General features: G+C 41.7%; 1 protein-coding gene across 1 annotated transcript in view; it reads right to left on the bottom strand.

The window, feature by feature from the left end:
• Positions 1–1,606: 1,606 nt before the first annotated feature.
• CRB1 (crumbs cell polarity complex component 1) overlaps positions 1,607–18,649 on the bottom strand; it is a 110,077-nt gene continuing 93,034 nt past the window's right edge. Inside the window, exon 16 of the mRNA XM_054211864.1 lies at positions 1,607–1,822. Within this exon, the coding sequence (XP_054067839.1) occupies positions 1,607–1,822 (216 nt within the window). The remainder of the gene's footprint in view (positions 1,823–18,649) is intronic.

The following is an 18,649-nucleotide window of genomic DNA, read 5'->3' as shown; positions in this document are numbered from 1 at the left end:
ACATTGATCTTCAGTAATCCCTTAAGGGGTTCGTTCAAAATGAATTATGAATTGATCTTTAATTAAAAAGACGAGTTAAAGTCTTGGGTAGTGAGTGTGCGTGCTGCATTATGCAACTCCTGGAATAGCAGTCCGGGGTTGGATGTATATATCTGGGATGTTTCACAACTGTGGGAACATATAAACTGAACTGCAGGAAGAAAGAAATGCCATCATGAACTATCCACTTCATTGCCTCTTTATTGTGGGTTTGGTTTGTGTGGGAGCAATGCTTATGCTTTAATTTCTTGACTATGTGTGAAAATCTACTGGATCAGAGAGTCACTGCTAAAATTTGCCTCTACGGTTCAAATAAACTCTGGGTGTATTTTTGGCACATCCTTTCCTACTACAAGAATGATCATTAAATCTCTTGAAGATTTTCAAATATCTATTTCATTGCAAGATTTCTTACAAACTTTTCTTGTTATTCAATTACATTTTATGCATGTGTTTCTTTATCAACAAACAGTTGCAATCCTTTTGTTGCATTATGAGGTAGTTAAATGGGATTATCCCTGTTTTAAAAGATGAAAATTGAGGCACCAAAAAGTATTTGCCTGTAATCATATGAGAAGTCTCAACTCCAGGAGAAGCACCAACTCTGTCATCAGAGCTGAGATGCTTTTTCGTTATTTCCAAGGCAGTGCTTTACCCGTAGGCCACTTCTGCCACTTTCCTGGTATTTTCCATGAGCTTTGGGAAATGTTTTTGAGTGTGCTTTTGGGCAGCCAAAATATGTTTGCAATGTCAGAAGCAATGGTTTTATAAAATGGGCCGTCGAGTAGTATTGTAATGAGAAAATGGCAGTAGTGTGGATATGAAAAATTTGCTTAGGATGTTGGATTTCATGTCTTCCAAGAGGTCAGATTATGCCCACCAGAAATTTTAGGACACAGTCTTTTACACTCAGAGAAATATGTGCTCTTCTGGAAACTGAAATTCTTTTCAGTAGAAGTTAGAAGGGCAGCGGGTAAAATGAGAGAACTGAAGGAAAGAAAACCAATTAAATATGAAGCATTTATTTTGGAGATTTTTCACACAGCTTCCTTTTAATCCCTGATTAACAGATGAAAGTAGATATGCTGAGACACAGCTCTAGTACTAAACCCTTTGATAACAGAATTATAATGTCTTTACTGTACAGGTTTATTTGATTAGTCTGCATTGTCTTCTGCTGCAGTGATTGCGAGGCAGTCAAAGGAAAGCACAAACGAGAAGCTGTTTTTCATGTTGCATCCGAGACAGGCACTTACGTGTATCCCAGGAGCCATTACTGTCTGTAACGCCTACCGCTGATTACCAAGGCTGGACTTCCCAGTGGAAATAAAAGTTGCCCTTGGATGGGTTGGTCCAAAACAAAGATAAATGGCGTTGGGTCACTTAAATGCTAAGAGAATTTTAATATTATTTGACTTAAAATTATTGATATATTGAAAATATTGAAGGCCCAAAGTCATTGCAATCTTTATATCAGTATTTCTGGAATCAGAATGAAAACAAACATATCTAACATATGTACACTGTCCCCTTTCAGCCATCTTCCAGGATGGAGGAGAGTTTTCTTCTAAATCAGTCTTTCCGTCGGCGGTGGCTGCACCATGTTCCACATTTCTACCCGGGATCCCTCCTTCTCCTGCCGGCTGGGGCTGTAGGTCCCTTGAGTCGCCCGTTTATTGGCAGCGATGACTGAAACCACAACTGCCAAGAAGAGGATCAATAACAAGGCCAGCGTTACTGAGCCAATGGAGGTGAATATGTTCGAGATCAAGTCAGTTGTCAACTGGAAGGATTGAAATAATTGCAATATAATTTATGTCAAGAGAATACTGAGACACACTTGAGCTACCATGGAAGGAAAACAGAAATCATTCTATGGATAGGGCTTTGCATAGACGAGCTACTGCTGAAGCACCGTTTATTGGGAGAGAAGGACATCAGCCCCTCCAGATTTTGGTTTTTTTGACTCTTCAGAAAATTACAGACACAGTGTTGGAAACTTAATATACAAGGCAGAGCTGGATGAATCACATGTAATGACCCATTTCATCTGACAGCTTCCTATTCGGCTTGAAAATAACCCGTGAGCTAACGTATCTGTGGACAGTAGTAGGAATTCAGTAATCACTTGTTTAATCACTTTAATAATAATTCATTATCCCTATTTTGGTTGTGAACACGTTATTGCTAGTCTTTGCTACTGCAAGTTAAACACGAGCTATTTTGACTGGAAGTATATTCAGTGACATTTCTGTTTCTCTTGCTGGAGGAGTCAAGTTTATGTGAATACTTGTACTTATGTTTAGAAAATTTGCTTACTGTAAATATTTTTGTAAAGTGTAGTATTTCTATGGGCATTCCTGCCAGTAAAGTTCTCCACCAGCAGGTTTGCATGAAATAAGTGTATAGAGGCTGCACAAGAGTGTAACTGAAATCTATTCAGTGAGAAATTAATCAGTACATTTTCACAAATATGTTTTAAAATATTCATCCAGCTCTTCTTCTACAGACAGGCTTTGTAGCTTCATCTACAGAAACACAAGCAGTATGGTACAGGATGAACGTAAGGATGCTCCGAATTTATTTTTTTTTTCTGTTTTCTTGTGGCAGTGGGAAATGTGATAATGTCAGAAGGCACAGTGCGCATAAACAAATCTGCCAGTTGAAAAGCTTTAGACCAGAGAAACTTTATACTTAGTAGATGAATGTTTTATACACATCTACGTATGTGCTTTTATGTGTAAAAAATGCTTGTGATGTAAGGTAAGCCGATGAAGTGATGTGGTTAGTGTGGAAAAGTGGTCACTACGGACAGAATGACCCTGGCAGGAATTGAACTTCTGGGCAGATTCTGCCATCCATCATCTTCTGATTTGTATTACGAGTGACAGCTGAACTGCCATAGATGAATGTGTGCTTGAGGCTGAACTTTCAAATCCCAAAATATTTCGAAACGGAAAACAGCAGGTCAAAGCCCATTTCCCAGTTAGATGCTGCATGTTACAGGATAATTTAGTGACCCGCTTACTCGTCATTTCTAAGGAATTGCAATTACAGTTCTGAGAGCGATGACGATTTTGCATTCAGTGACGGATGTACTGTCAGTGGATGCTGTTGCGCACATTGCTGGGACCCACGCTGCTCAGATGCCTTTGCAGAAGAACGACAATGCCAGAGGGAAAATGTTAAAACAATCCTTCCTCTTTTTCCCTCTCTCCACCTCCACGCTGATGTAAAAGGCCCTACTACAATAATAAAAGCAAGTTTGGCTCAGGGATTCTCCCTAGGGGATGCATGACCGGCTGGGATATTTTCCTCTGTCCTTGATGGCTAAATATATGGTTCCTATGATTTTAAAAACATTTTTTCCAATCTAGTGCAGGTCACAGACCACATGACTCCAACCCTAAAACAAGGTGGCATGAAGCATGTTGTTCTATTAAATTGGGAGGTCATTTCATCTGTAGATGGTGTTACAGATATATTTGAGATCTTAGTTTTTCTCTCTACTGTGTTAGACTATATGACCCTTGCTCCTCTTGTCTCAGAGAGGCTGCAAATTTTTAATGGAATTTTTACTCTCAGAAGCTGTCTTTTATTTTTGTTGTCTGCTCTGGGAAACTGAGGACCAAGATAGTCTAACTTAACTCTGATCCTAGGGTTGAACAGGACATTTGTGAAAGAAATGCACTACCACGGGCAAAGGGATGGTATTGCCTGGTCTCTGGTATGTGGAATTTCGGAGCTTGTTCTCCTGTTTTCCAGTCCATACTCTTTCCATTCCTGTTGTAGGTATGTCTGTATCTATGGAGACATTTTCATTTATGATATCCTTCACATTAATTTTATTTCTTAAAGAACAATTTTATGCAAAGGAGTTGGGGAGGAAAATACCCTGTAATTTGTTAAAATGTAGTCAAATATCTAAACCTCATTCTCAAGTTAACACCATCATAAAAGGGCTTTTTTTTTTTTTTCGTTTTGCAATAGTTAATTATTACAGAAACCTGACCAATAGCACACCATAGCAATCCACTATGTGTTTTGTTCCAATTCGTAGAACCAAAGGGTTGGAAAGGACCTCTGGAGATCATCTAGTCCAACTCCCTGCCAGAGCAGGGTCACCCAGGGCAGGTTGCACAGAAACGCGTCCAGGTGGGTTGTGAATGTCTCCAGAGATGGAGACTCCACCACCTCTCTGGGCAGCCTGTGCCAGGGCTCTGCCACCCTCAAGGTAAAGAAGTTCCTCCTCGTGTTTAGGTGGAACTTCCTATGCTCAAGTTTGTGCCCATTACCTCTTGTCCTGTCGCTGGGCACCACTGAAAAGAGCCGGGCCCCATCCTCCTGACAACAATTCTTGTTTCTGTTTTATAACTATTATTCATTCATTGGATTTGATTTGGTCAACCAGTGACTTGAACTTGAAAAAACCTACTGAAAATTGTGCGTATTGCCTGTATCCGTGTTGGACAAAATGCTTCCTCTTGAGCCAGTATGCAAAAAAACTTACGCCACAGACTAAAATCTAGACATCTGGGGGTTTTACCATTATCAAATATATATGCTAACTTCATTTCTGTGTTTATATTGTTTCTAAATTCTAAATATGAAAAAAACAGCCTTTAAGTCATATTTTTTGGTGGATTCTATTGTTCCAAAAAAAAAAATCTACCGTTCAAGTGCTGTCTCCCTGTTCATCACCCCACTGCCCAAGTTTACAGTATAGGTAGCCCCCTTAGCAGTAGCACTGAACTGATAACAACAGTTGCCAGAAGGCTCTGCAGTCTGGTCCCATCAAAATCAACTGCTTCTTCAGTAATTAATGACTGAACAGTTAAATTAATTTGGAAGATCAACTGGCTGATCTGGAAAAAAATAAATCTGAGAAGTTCTGTCCCCCGTCATTTCAGAGTTTGTTCATCACAGTATTTGGTGATGCTGAAAAGAAAAAGGACTGAGCAGCATTTTTAGAAACAGTGCAGCTGAGACAGTGGAAAAAGAGGTTTTCTGTTAGCAACCCTACCGTGTGTGCTGCATAATGGTAGAGAATGGACTTTAAAAAAGCTGTTTGAACATAAAGGTCCCGTGTAAGTGCTTCAGGCTATTCTGGTAAGTCCTTGCCTATTGCTTTCACCATAGGTGGATCTAGGGTATGAGGCTTCCTGATGTTTCAAAGAGCAGAGCCCCTCTGACCACTGTGGGACTGCTCATGCGTGTAGCTGCTCATCTCGGTGTTCACGGCCACGTAGTGGATCACCCGTGGATGTGAGTCTGTGGGAGTCCTAAAGTGCCGGGTGGTGAGCAATGCACAGCTGATGTCTCCTTGGTTAGAGCACCACACTACAACGTCACCTTTCAGCTTCGCGTTCACTATGCTATTCACTTCCCCATGTTAGCTTCTTAAGATCTGGTTATTGAATTGGCTGCCTGGGAGATGGCCCCTTGCTATGAATATACCATTTTTTGTGTGCTTATCACAAAACTGTGGCAGAGTCACACGCAAGCTCTGGAAAGGAAAGGACCAAGCGAGGAAAACTTCATTTTGTCTCAGCACAAACAAGAAGAAGCCACAGGACAGCTCAAAATTTAGGAAGAGAAACAAGTTACTGAATTTTTTTGCTAAAGACCTTTGTTGTCAGGGAAGCCTATGAGACCCTCATACACTGGGACAGACTTTCAGAAATAATTCTTGCTAATAAATGCCACGTGGCAATCACAGCTATTCCTGAATGTAACTTCAGCACTGCTTATGAATAACTAAATATATGTCGGGTAACTGAAGGAGGGTTTCTTTACTAACTTGGCAATACCTTAGAGATTCTCATTACACTCCAAGCAGGAGGTTGGACTGGGAGACCTTCTAAGGGCTCTTCCAACCTGAATTGTCTTATGCGCCTGTTTAAAAGGTAGCCAGTGACAGAACAGTTGTGAGAGTTCCCCTGCATCTAATATACAGTCGCTGTCAGTAAAAGCTGTATCCTTAATGGGAATGGGTGCTGATGGCAAGATAATGCCATGGTAATACCAACAAAATGAAGTCTACTAACATTAGAAAGCCAATCTGCTTCTCGCTAAGGTGTTTTTACGTAGCGTGTTCTATTTATGTGTCTTTGGATGTCAGCTGGCGCAAGATGAATTTATTTTTGCAAAACTAAAAAAAGAAAAAAAGGAAGAAGAAGAAAATATTCTTGAATTTAGTTTTTGTGTAGTGAATATCTTCATCTGCAAAGACAGAAATCCAGAAAAAAAATCTTTGTTTGTCTTTTTTTAGAAGTCTTTTGGCTTTCACTGGTGGTTTCATTTCAAAGCTGATTAATTATTTAGGTTTTTAAAATTATTAAATAAAAATGATTTAAAGTGTTTAGATTAGAAAAAATAAATCATTGCCTAGAGTGAAACTTCTTTGCAGGGCTGGTTTTTGCTTTTCATTTCGTTATTGAAATTGATTGATTGTTCCGCTTTAGTTCCTTGATTTGCTTTGTAGATGAACAGTTTGGATAAGGAGGGCCCAGTTCACAAGTCAAAGCTCAGTAGCATTTATCAATTCAGTGTATGTATGGTTATCTTTAAACAAGCCGCCTTCCAAACAGTTATTTTATAAGAGGGGAGCATTAGGGATTTGCTCTATATGAACGTTTCCATGTGTGCCAAATGTCAGAGGCAAAGCACAAGGGAGCCAGCAAAATACACAGGGCCTCTTCCTCTTGTGTGTTTTACATCAGCATGACTTAGTTGATCTAATCCTGCTTTATGTTGATACGGGGGATGGGAATTATGGCCACAGACAGCAAGGGCTGAGCCAGATCAGGGAGAGAGAAGAGCGAGCTGCGGTGCCAGCGGAGAAATCGCAATGGGTGTGAGAAGTAGCGTGGGGTTCCTAAGGACGCTGCTACCCGGGAACGAGCTTTGCGTGGGAAAGTGTGGCTTGGATCAAAGGTACGTGTCTTTGGGACGTGAAAGACATAACGTGCCCTGAAAGCAGAAGCATGCCTCTATTGCTGGGCATTAAGAATTAATTAGCCTTCCTTTCAGCACTCGCATAGAAATGAGCCTGATTCTGGATGCTTCACAAGACAGAGACTAAACACCAGTTTTATAACACAGGGATTGCCAGGCCTCGGAGAATTCCCTTTGCTGCAATGTGCAGGGAATTCTGCAGCTGCTTGTGCGCACTGGAGCTTTCGCCAGCAAAGTCTCCGGATCCCGATTCCTGACACCACTCACAAGGTTATCACTTCATTCGCGGTAAGAACTTCTGATCCACGCCATCCAGATTTACTGCCCCCAAATCAAAACCATTTGCTATAGTAATGGGGGATGATTGGCTTGAATGGTCTTAATCCATGTCAGAATTACTTTGAAAGGTTTGGGGGCATATAGGCATAATATTGAGCAGCCGAAGAAAAGCCATTAGCTTGTTTAAAAAACCCATAGATATCCTGAGTTTATTTCATTGAGGATTTACAACCATGTTATGAGATTTTTTTTCTGTTAAATGCTGAATTCAAATAAGAATCCCAGTAGTTCAAGAAGTTGTCCAGGCAGTCATACACAAATATGTTACAATAAGATGCATTGATAACCCCAGCTTGTGGGACTACAGTTTATTTTCAACAGCATTGAAGTGACCATAAATCTATAGATTGACTTAATTCCAATAAAAGTACCTTAAATGAGAGGTGAAGTCCCTTTTTCTGTAATTTTTTTTTCCCACCTTCACAAGCAAGCACCTATCACTCTCCCGCTCATCAGTCTGTAAAAAGTAGCTGCTCTGTTTGTGCTAAATACCAGCTACCAGGTCCCAAGAGCTGTGTTGACCTAGATGTTGGGCTACTGAGTTGAACCAATAACCCATTTTGGACTCATTTAAAGAGAGCAGATTCATGTCCAGCTGAGCCAAACACCTCACAGGCCGCTGGAAAGGGTAAACTCTTTTTAAGATTCGATATGCATCAGCTATTTCCTTTAACTGCTTTATCCTCTTTATCCTGGTTTCCTACTTCATGCTGTTGTCCACGTGGGCACTCATCTCTGTTGAGCGTGCCTACGCACAGTTGTCATTCAGGTACGTGAATAATTGATGCCTTCCTGCTTTGGTACCTGTGGCAACCAGGGAGGCAGCAGTTGTGTCTGCGGTGCACCTTAGCTGATTTCCCACTGTTAATCAGCAGTGAGGCCACCAACTCCTTTTCCTTCTGCACACCTTACAACTCTTCAGTTTATCTTGTGGGCTTCAAAAATGCATTTCGTATGGCAGTCACATTGTGCGGCCATTCTTGCCTCTGTGTGTCAAGGAATTCATTCCTGAAAGGCACAATATCTGCTGTACTTTAAACCTGGTGCCTAACAAGCTTCAGGATTATCTGGTAAGAAAAGAGTTTGAATTGTCTGAAATTGACAAGCAGAAAGCAAGAGAAAAAAAAACAGACCCAGAAAGGCTGCTGCGGGGTTTCTCTCTAGTTTTGCTTCTTTGATGAATAAGAACAAGACCAGTTTGTAGGAGGACCAGATTCAGACTTGGAGCCTTGGATACCTGATGAAGATCACCGTGGCCTGAAGATGTGACTGCTTCCCCCTGCAGTCAGCCAGCCCATAGCTCCAGTTCAGGCTGGCCTGTAGCTGCCACATATCGGCTCTGGTGCTGGTCACAGGTAGCTTTGCCTTCTATATGCCAGGTAACACACCTGGCATATAAAGGGTAAGCACGACTGCTTTTCTCTCCACATCCTGGGAACTTCTCCCTCTGAGACCATGTCCACTGCGAGGAGGCATCCTGTCATCCCTCACCTAACTCTGTAGTCCTCTGAAAATCTATCTATACTACATACAGAGTCGTAGATAATCTTGAATTTTCGTCGTTGTCGTTGCTGTTTCTGCCATCAGCCTCCGAGTTGTTTTCCTGATCTGCAGGAAAAGACAATCTCACTGCTGGAGGGCCTGAATGACACCCCGAGCCCTCTACATACCTCTGCGGACATTGCCGAACTTAGGAGACTACTTCTGATATGTGCAGAAGAACCACAGTATTACATACATATATAGGTGAAGACCTTGGAGAAGAATGTCTGTAAGTCATCTTTTTTTTTATGTCACTATTTTTCTGGTGGATATTATTGTCTGAATATTTTCTTAAAATGTCTCTGAAGAAATTACATTCACTGCCACCTGTATCTAGTACATAGGATTTTTTAAAAATGTTGTTTGAATAGTTTTTCTTAGTTGAAAAGTGACAGTTTGAATTAATTCCTTCCTGGAAAATGTTAACTTTTGGTTGTCCAAAAATTCTTGAAATAAAAGCACAAATATAGAGAGAATTGGCTTTAACAGCTATAGTGGTAAATTGATCATTTGGCTTGACCAGTTATAGGTGAGAAAAATGCAATTTTTACTATCCAGGAAGAATTACATCTCTGGTGTCCTGGGAGAAAATAAAGACGAAGATGACTGAAGTCTAGGATTTAGCTGGGCTTTCAAGGAAGGTTCCTTATTAAGAAATTCTGACAACCTCCCTCCTGACACGTGAAGTCACACTGTTGTGACACTACAGAAGTTAATGAGGAAGTTTGTTCTAATTATAGTGGAGTAAGAAATTGGAGATTGGAGGTGGAGCTTTCTAAAGTGTTGTAAAGCGGTCTTGGGTTAAACAAGGGCGTTATTCACGTTAGTCTTGATCTTCCAGTCAGATGGGCACACACAGATGACCTCCTCCTCCTCCCCGCGTCAGGCTGCAGGACCATTCCTGGATCACTTGGAAACAGCGTTGTGTTTAAATCAAAACAATTTGCCCCCTCCTCAATGCTAGTACTTGCAGTAGTGCTCGTCTCAGGTGGCATTCTGTTTACAATATTAGCCTTTTGGCTGAGTAGCTTTTCACACTTGGAATCTCACTTTTGGGAATTAATCTTTAAAGAACAGGCTACATACAGTAACTATAATTTATTTAACTACTTGCAATGTTGATGCCTGACTTACATTAATTGTTTAGCGGAAGTGGTCCAGCCATGAAAACAGTGATATTTAGTAGGCCTGGGATGGTCTGTCTTAGGCAGAAGAAATAATATTTCTGATTTTGGCCGCTGTACTTTACGTGAGCTCAGACACAGACCCAAAAAGGCCAGAAGTACAGAAGTAGCCCCTTAAAACCTCCATCAGATATTTTTCTGGATCAGTATCTCACAGGACAGAGTATTAAATGCCTTTTCTCTTAGACAGCAGCGTGTTGGTTGTACACAGAGCAGTGATTTGGCTGGCAGTTTGGGAGGTAAGCTCTCATTAAGCCGTGGGCTTTGAGAAGACTCCCTGGTAGTGTTTCTGCAGCAACTGCCAGTGCTAATTTTGTAAGCGTGCTCCAGCTCTTTTTAAGATCATCTTGGTGGTGCAGCACAGATTAAATGTGCAGCTCCAATGTGTTGTTATGAGATGCCTTTTAAAATTCTATCGACAGCCTCTTGTGTAGGAACTTCACCATCTGCTGCAATCTGAAAGGAGAGGAGGGAAAATCTATAGCTGGTGCAAATCCAGGCAAAGCATGCCGAGGAGGAGGAGTTTGTCCCATAGCTGCTAAATTGCAGACTAGACAAATGTTTTAGTAAAGGTGTCAGTCTCTGGGGTGTAACATCCCTTTCCAGTTCGGGAAATGCTTTGGGGTATGATAGAGAATTATTTTTGTACGTGCATAACAGCACGGTGTATCAGGTGCGTTTCCCCATAGGGGATAACTGCATTACAGTTTTGAGACCGCAGATTCTATAGGAATACATCTTTGTGGTGGATAAAAGCCTTATCAGGCAAGCATCTTGCAGGAAGGAATGGATGATATTTAAAATCAAAAGATTATTGCTGAAAACAGTAACTTTCTGTCATTGCCCTTCATATAGCCAGGTTGAGTTTATTGCATCCCTATAGTTGCCACAGTGGAAATGACTCCTGAAGCGCGATTTGGAAGAACACACAGTAGTGGCCTTTTGAGGAAGTTTGCTCTTGTTGTCATGGGAGAGTAGAGTGGGTGGGAGCGGGTCAGAAGGTTAAACCCAAAAGCGGGAGAAGAACAGGAAAAGGTGCTACAGTGCTGAAGATGAGGGCAGGGCAGTTCCCCAGGAAAAGAGGTGAAGAGAGGTTTAGTAGGCAGAGCGAAATAGTCAAAATCACAAGAAAGAAGAATGAATTGCGAAACTGCTTTCTTCATTGATTGCATAGGTGTTGAGCAGACCAGCGCGTGAAGGATGATGTTATAACATTTGAGATGGGGCTGCTGGGAATGACAGCATTTGGGTAAGAGAATGGGGCAGGAATGATAACGTAGGCTATCAGCAGCTATGTCAAGGGTGAATCTAAACCATTTCTAATGCAAGCTTCGATTTTCTGAATTTTGCACATTTTTTCTCACTTTCTAGACTCCAGTTTTTTTCTGTATTAGGGGAAAAAAAAAAGAGAAATTTTACTAAGGTATTTGCAATCTGAAACCATAAAGCTCATCTAAGTGAACACCTGCACGTTTTTTCTCCTCCCTAATACGTTTCCATGCGCATTGTTTTCACCAGGCATCATTTGCCTGTGCTCTGCATTATCAATTTCAACTAACTTTAATGGAGTTGCACAACCTGAATTGCGGGCACGGAACTGGTCGCTCAAAACTCCACTTTCTTTCCAGCATGCAACAGTTGAGGTTAAAGATCTCTACCTTAATTAGTGATGCTAGTGTTTTGGTTTTTTTTTATTTCTGTAATCAGACCTTTGAGAACAGCACTAAGTACCCATCAAAGACTAGCGTCACACACAGATGCAGCCACCTTCTGTGGGCTCTGGTCCCTGACTGTGACGATGGGAAGCAGGGTCCTCTATCTCCACCAGGTCCTGATTCTCCATAAGAATAGGTGCAACCTGTGCTGAAGCTGTCAGTCTTGCCTCTTCCCACCTTCTGTGAGAATAAGAAACTGCTCTGTCCAGTGGTGCGTGATAGGTGGGTTGGCACTGTAAGGTATAGCAGAGTGATGATTCCTGTTTTATTCCGTAATTGTCAGAAACTTTCCATCCATATTTCTCTGATGATAAGCTACGCCTACAATCTCAAAACTGTTCCACGAAATTCTTCTCCTTATTTGGTGCTAAGTTCCTGCAAAACAGCCATGTGTTGCTACCTAGCATTAATATTATGCTGTCAAGTGGTGATGAAGTAAGTAGCTATTTGACTGTTTCACACTGTCAGACAACAAGGTATCAAGTCAACAGCTAGCCTTTGTTGGGTGCAGCACTTCGATTGCAGCCATCTCGTGCTTCCAACTGTAAATATTAATAGTATAAGATAGACCTTTATTGGCTACATAATACTTGCCTTAGCACACTACATGACACTGTCACGTTACTTAGCTAATTATATTCCTTGATAAAAAATGTTGAGTATGTTTTTATACTACTGGCTTTTTTTCAAGTAGAAAGTTGATTAGAGACAACAAACATCATTATGTTTTAGCTTCACGAAAGACTTTGGAAGAGTTGCACATGTGAAAAGTTTAAATGGAAAAAAAAAAACCTATAAACCTCTATGTCAATAATTACTACTTGAAACCCTGTTTTAATCTTGATTTATACCTTTGATTTGTTGTTGGAGTTGTTTTTTCTTGTGGCTTTTTTTTTTCAGTGTACTTCCATCTTGTTGGTAGGAGCATATGAGCCTCTGTCTTCCTGTGAACCTTGCCTCTGTCCTCCGGGATTCTTGGATCAGGTACTACGTACCTAATATAGTATCTAGCAATTGCATTAATATTGCTGGTATTCAACAGGTTTGCGTATGAATGTGATGTGGATGAAGTCAACTCTAATAATTGCTTTTTGGAGATCTGCTGAAGATACAAGTGGTTTATGAAATCTATTTCTATGTTATAGCCAGCACAGTACATGAGAAAAAGGTCTCTAAAAATGCGTTAGAGACTTCTCTTAACTCTCTACTCCGTGCTTTTACCTTACTGCCACCTAAAGATAACTAACAGAAAATACATTGTACTTCAGATTAGAGAGATTTACTCTAACATGCTAGGAAGTAATGGCAGCTTTGTCAATCTCTTTCAAGAAGATTCCCCACACTTTCAGAAGATTTTCTTGAAGATCATACTTCCTAGAGGTAGGAAAAAAATCTACTGGCTCAGGTCACTGACTTTATCTCTGGTCCTCCAAGGAAGGATGTATTGACTATGAGTGCCACTCAACCCTGTTTCTAGCCAGAGTATTAATTTACATCTGTGGGCTCCTCAATACAGGCTGAAATTCACATTTTCTAAACAGCACGGAGTCAGGTCAAAATCCACCTTAATTTGCAGGTGTAAGCTATTTCTGATACAACCCCCCCTTTTGATTCCGCCTTCCACAGATACCGGAGTTGTCCTATGTTGAACAGACAGCCCAAGTGGTTCTTCCTTCCCAGCTCCATCCTTATTCTTAAATGGCAGCTTTCAGTCTCGAGATCCCCTTTAAAGCAGGCCTTTTGTTAAAGCATCCTTTTGTCAGAGAGGAAAACTGAAGAACAAAATAGAGACGCGACCAGCTTATGATCAGTTAGGCCACCCACGGTGGAAATGGTAATTGAATTTAATGTTTTTATACTGCTGAAACACTGCCTGCACAAATAGCTGCATCCAGTCCCTAGCAGTCATATCAGGGCAGTGCAGCCCTGGCCAGGCTCTAGAGCTCCCGTTGAGAATGGGAACGAGCAAGGTCTGGTTTAGGATTTACCCCCTGGTCTCCATCTTTGGCAGTCTGTCACTCCCTTGGTGTCTGTACAGTTGCTAGTACACCAAGGCATGAAGCCCTGAGCAAGCAGACTTCATTTGGATGGGTAGTCTTTGATGAAGCTGTTGAAATCAGGCATTTTTACTGTACAAAATTTCTTTTTTGGAATGAAGTATGGCATTCTCTGTTGTTTAAGCTGCAAGAATACTGCATTTACACTGGTAATAAATTATTCATATGTACCTATTATGGGCTTACGTTCTAAGTCCCCTTTTCAACATCAGCTGACCTGTTATTTGTTGTCTGAGCACCAGGACAGATGCTCTTTCCCAGGCTGGCTGGTCAGTCACCCCTCACAGGCAAATACCCCGAGTGCAGTCCTCACTCCACTGTGCCGGAGCCTGAGGGCTCAACTCAACACCCCATGGGACGATTACAGGTTAAAGACTGTTGAAGGGTCTTACTTGGATTTTGAATAGCCTCAGATATTGAAAGGATTTGGCTCCATCACTCCCATTATCTGTCACTGCCCCAAACCAATGACGACCCATTTTGTTAAAGCACCTGGTTGTGGTTGTGTTGCAGTGCTTGGAGATAGTTCATCCTCTGCCAAAATCCCATTCTGAAGTCCCACAAGCTTTGCTTGTTTGCTGTCTTTACTTTTTATACCACAAATAAGCTATTTAATTCAACTAATAACTGAATTAGTGATTTCCAAGATGTTTATGACTCCGAGCAACCCTTCTGATTGATACTTGCATACTTCCTTAAAATATTCTCAATTTCATGCTTATTTCAAGATCAGTAAGGTAACCATAAAATCAAGCAAGTTATCATATAACCATAGGGTTGGAAGGGACCTCTGGAGATCATCTAGTCCAACCCCCCTGCCAGAGCAGGGTCACCCAGAGCAGGTTGCACAGGAACACGTTCAGGCGGGTTTGGAATGTCTCCAGAGACGGAGACTCCACCACCTCTCTGGGCAGCCTGTGCCAGGGCTCTGCCACCCTCAAAGTAAAGAAGTTCCTCCTCGTGTTTAGGTGGAACTTCCTATGCTCAAGTTTGTGCCCATTACCTCTTGTCCTGTCGCTGGGCACCACTGAAAAGAGCCTGGCCCCATCCTCCTGACACCCACTCTTTAAGTATTTATAAGCGTTGATAAGGTCCCCCCTCAGTTGTCTTTTTTCCAGACTGAAGAGACCCAAATCCTTCAGCCTTTCCTCATAAGAGAGTTGTTCCAGTCCCCTAATCATCTTGGTAGCCCTTTGCTGCACCCTCTCCAGCAGTTCCCTGTCCTTCTGCAACTGGGGAGCCCAGAACTGGACACAGCACTCCAGATGTGGCCTCACCAGGGCAGAGTAGAGGGGGAGGATGACCTCCCTCCACCTGCTGGCCACACTCTTCTTGAGGTATCCCAGGAGGCCATTGGCCTTCTTGGCCACAAGGGCACATTGCTGGCTCATGGTCATCCTGTTGTCCACCAGGGCTCTCAGGTGTCTTTCCACAGAGCTGCTCCCCAGCAGGTCAGCCCCAACCTGTACTGGTGCATGGGGTTATTCCTCCCCAGGTGCAGCACCCTACATTTGCCCTTGTTGAATTTCATAAGGTTCCTCTCTGCCTGAATCTCCAGCCTTGTCCAGGTCTCACTGTATGGCAGCACTGCTTTCTGCTATGTCAGCCACCCCTCCCAGCTTTGTGTCATCATCAAACTTGCTGAGGGTGCACTCTATCCCCTCATCCAGGTCATTATATATGATTTTAGCAGAAGTGTCATAAATTTGTATTTTCTTCTGGAAGAATTCTTCTGCTTCCTCTTTCATCAGTGTTTTTGGAAGAGGATGAAATAAGTGATCATGAGCTCAAACGTTCTCAAGGTCAGATATGTTGTTTCAGGGTTCTGGGTCCAGGCCAGTTACCCTCCGACCAGCCTGTGTGTCAGGTGTCAGGCCTGAGTGCTTCTCCGGGGCAGCAGGGGTGGGTGGGTGGGGGTAGCTGAGTAATGAAGAGAAATATCACTTCCATGCTAACTCCATCTAGAGAACTTCAGTTTTGGAGACTATTGTTTAGCAGCAGGTTATACCAATAATGCTTCATTTTTTTAAAGTGCTGTGGTTAAAATATCCCGGGGTAGATCGTGCGCTCTCTCTCTCTGTTCAGTTCCCAGTAAAGGACAAGAAAATATGACTTCTGTACCTTACGGATGTGCCACAGCATTCACTTAAAATAATGAAGTCATTCTTACTGAGCTAAGATATAGCCCCGGTGTTCAGTGCTGTCCCCATCTGTATGATTTTTACAGATCCATTTTACTTACAATTTTCCTACTTGTGTCATTTCATTTCCCTCAGTACCACTTTGTGCCTCCAGGATCTCCTCCAAAACCACCTTTTTTGATCACTTCCGGGAAAGATAGGTGGCCCTGACAGCCTGAGGTTTTCTTTGGGACTCTGCTCTGGCTTTTCCAGCGAGATCCTCAGGAACCGCTGAGACTCCCTGGCAATACCACGTATTGAAAGGACGGGGAAGGGTTTGTATGGGCATAATAACTTCTAAGCCTGTAGAAAGTGACAGAAGACACCACCACCCTTTACTTGTGGGTTTAGGTCTATTGTGAAGGATGTGTTACGTTTTCACATGTATAGAAACAGAGCTTTTGGCTTGAATGGGTTTTTTGTTTCATTAAAGGAAACAATAAAATAAGAAAGGACCAAAACGAGTTTTCCATGAGACACAGCACAGTGTCTTGCGTGACTCTTGTGTGCAATATGCTGCATCAGTTCACAAAATGGTAGGCTTTGGGACAAAAAAAGATAACAGTTACATCACTATGTAAGCTTTGTGGAGGAGATGTGTGCTTACATTCCCATTTATTTCTCTGAGGGATTGGAGTCAGCCCAGATAAGAGGACCAAAGATTAGGCTTTGGCATTTGTGAATACACACCAAAATTAGCTATGCAGAAGATGTGATGTTGCCAGGCCCTCTCAATAGCTACTCGTTATTTCCTCATTGATCTTAACTGTGAGCGAGTTTGGGGTTTTTTTTGTGTTCCCAGATTAGCAGCTCCCAGGTGTCAGCCAGGCTTGCTGTGTTCAGACCACACATCCTTTTCCTGGGTAACTGGCAAAAAGTCAATGGGGGAGAAAAAGTCTTGTCGCGGGATGATCAGGAAAGGAACGGCACCTTTAATTTCACCCACAAAGAATTACTGCTTGGAGAAGTGGGAACAGAGGGTCCTGTCCCTTGGGGGCTAAGAAGAGCACAGTGTGGGGGTGTTACCCGTGCTGCACCAGACAGAAATGGAAATATTTCCATTTATTTCAGTAATGGGTAAATTAGACCCCAAACTATTTACTTGCCTGAGAATCTCCAAAATCCCCACCCTAGCATTTTGGTGGGTCCACCAACAACCAAAGCTGTCTGCAGCGGTGCAAAATCTGCTCACACAAAACAATTACAAAGGTTTGTAAAGCTGCTGATTCTCCTGTCCTTTCCGCTCAATTGCAGCAGTATCACATTTTTTTATTTCAGTGCTCTTATTCTACTTGAAAAATGAATAATCCGTTCTATCAAATATTGTTTGAATAAATTTAAGGACAGTTGTATTTGCTGCACAGTTAGTTAGTTTGGTACAAAGCTCAGATATTGTTGTAACAAGCTCTGCCTCTCATTTAAATGGCTCTCTCTATCAAAACAGATAAGTGTTCCTGATCTTTTGAAACCAAAATATATTTCAGATCCTCAGGAACAGGAATTCTGTTTATTGCTTTTTAGTGGAAAAATGTCTATAAACCTAGTAAAGTGTGCAAATTTTTTTCAGATGTTATTAGGAAGGGAATTTCATAACAAGAACTGAAAAATACTCCGCACAAGAATGTACTTTACGAGCAGAGTGAGTTCATCAAGAAATACATAGAGAGATTCACATGCCAGCCGTGTTTTATCTGGAAACATCATAATTTCATGGACCTTTGATAGTAGTCTTAAGCGTATGATTAGATTCCAAGGCATTAACACTGGCCTACAAGATGTATTTGTTATGCTGAGCTAATATGTCAATACTGTTAAGCAGCTGTAGCACTATCATTGTCCAAATAAAGTACTGGTTGGAACTGAGGACCATGGTTCCCATCCGGGCACCTGAATAAATGTGGGTAGATATTCTGAAGTGCTTTATCCATAGTACCAGGGAAATCTCCATATTTACCTTTTATCTTGCATCCTTTAAATATATATATATACATGTACATAAATGTGTCTAAGGCGTGGGTAACTTTTGGTCTTTCTAATCATAACGGTGGTGAATGAGCTTCCTTTGAAGCCACCTTGATCCTAATCTGGCAATAAATTCCATGTAAAGCCTCACACTCACGTTTCAGCTCTGTCGATTTGAGTGAAAGGACAAACATTGAACCCCAAGAGATTGCTGCCACCACGCACGCAGTGTGAGTAAGTCACCTTTTCCATCACAAACTCCTTAACTTCTGCTCAGTTTCTTTTTCTTTTCATAAGTACTAAAGCGAAAGACCAGACTATATTTTACAGCTTGCAAGTGATGTCGGAATTTTCTTTTCTTTAGAAACTTTCGGTCAATTAAGCTATTTGGGCTTTATGGCATTAAAACAGATTTATGGTCTCGTTTCAGTCAGTGTTTGGCCAAGTTGTCCAGCAAATAAAAAGCATCTTACTGTGTAAAAGTGGAAGCCCATAGGTGGCTAACACCCGCTGTTGGGGTATCACGGCAGTTTTGCTATTTTCTAGATAAAAATCCATATTTTTTAAAAACAAAAGTTTAAAAAAATTACCACTGAACATAGCTTCCTTTCCATTTTCAGTGGAAAACAGACACAAAGAAAAACCAGAGAAAAGACTTTTCAATACTTGCAGCA

This window comes from Rissa tridactyla, chromosome 8 (assembly GCF_028500815.1).
Source record: "Rissa tridactyla isolate bRisTri1 chromosome 8, bRisTri1.patW.cur.20221130, whole genome shotgun sequence".
Lineage (NCBI taxonomy): Eukaryota > Metazoa > Chordata > Aves > Charadriiformes > Laridae > Rissa > Rissa tridactyla.
The sequence above is the reverse complement of the archived record's forward strand: the minus strand, read 5'-3'. Positions and strand labels throughout refer to the sequence as shown.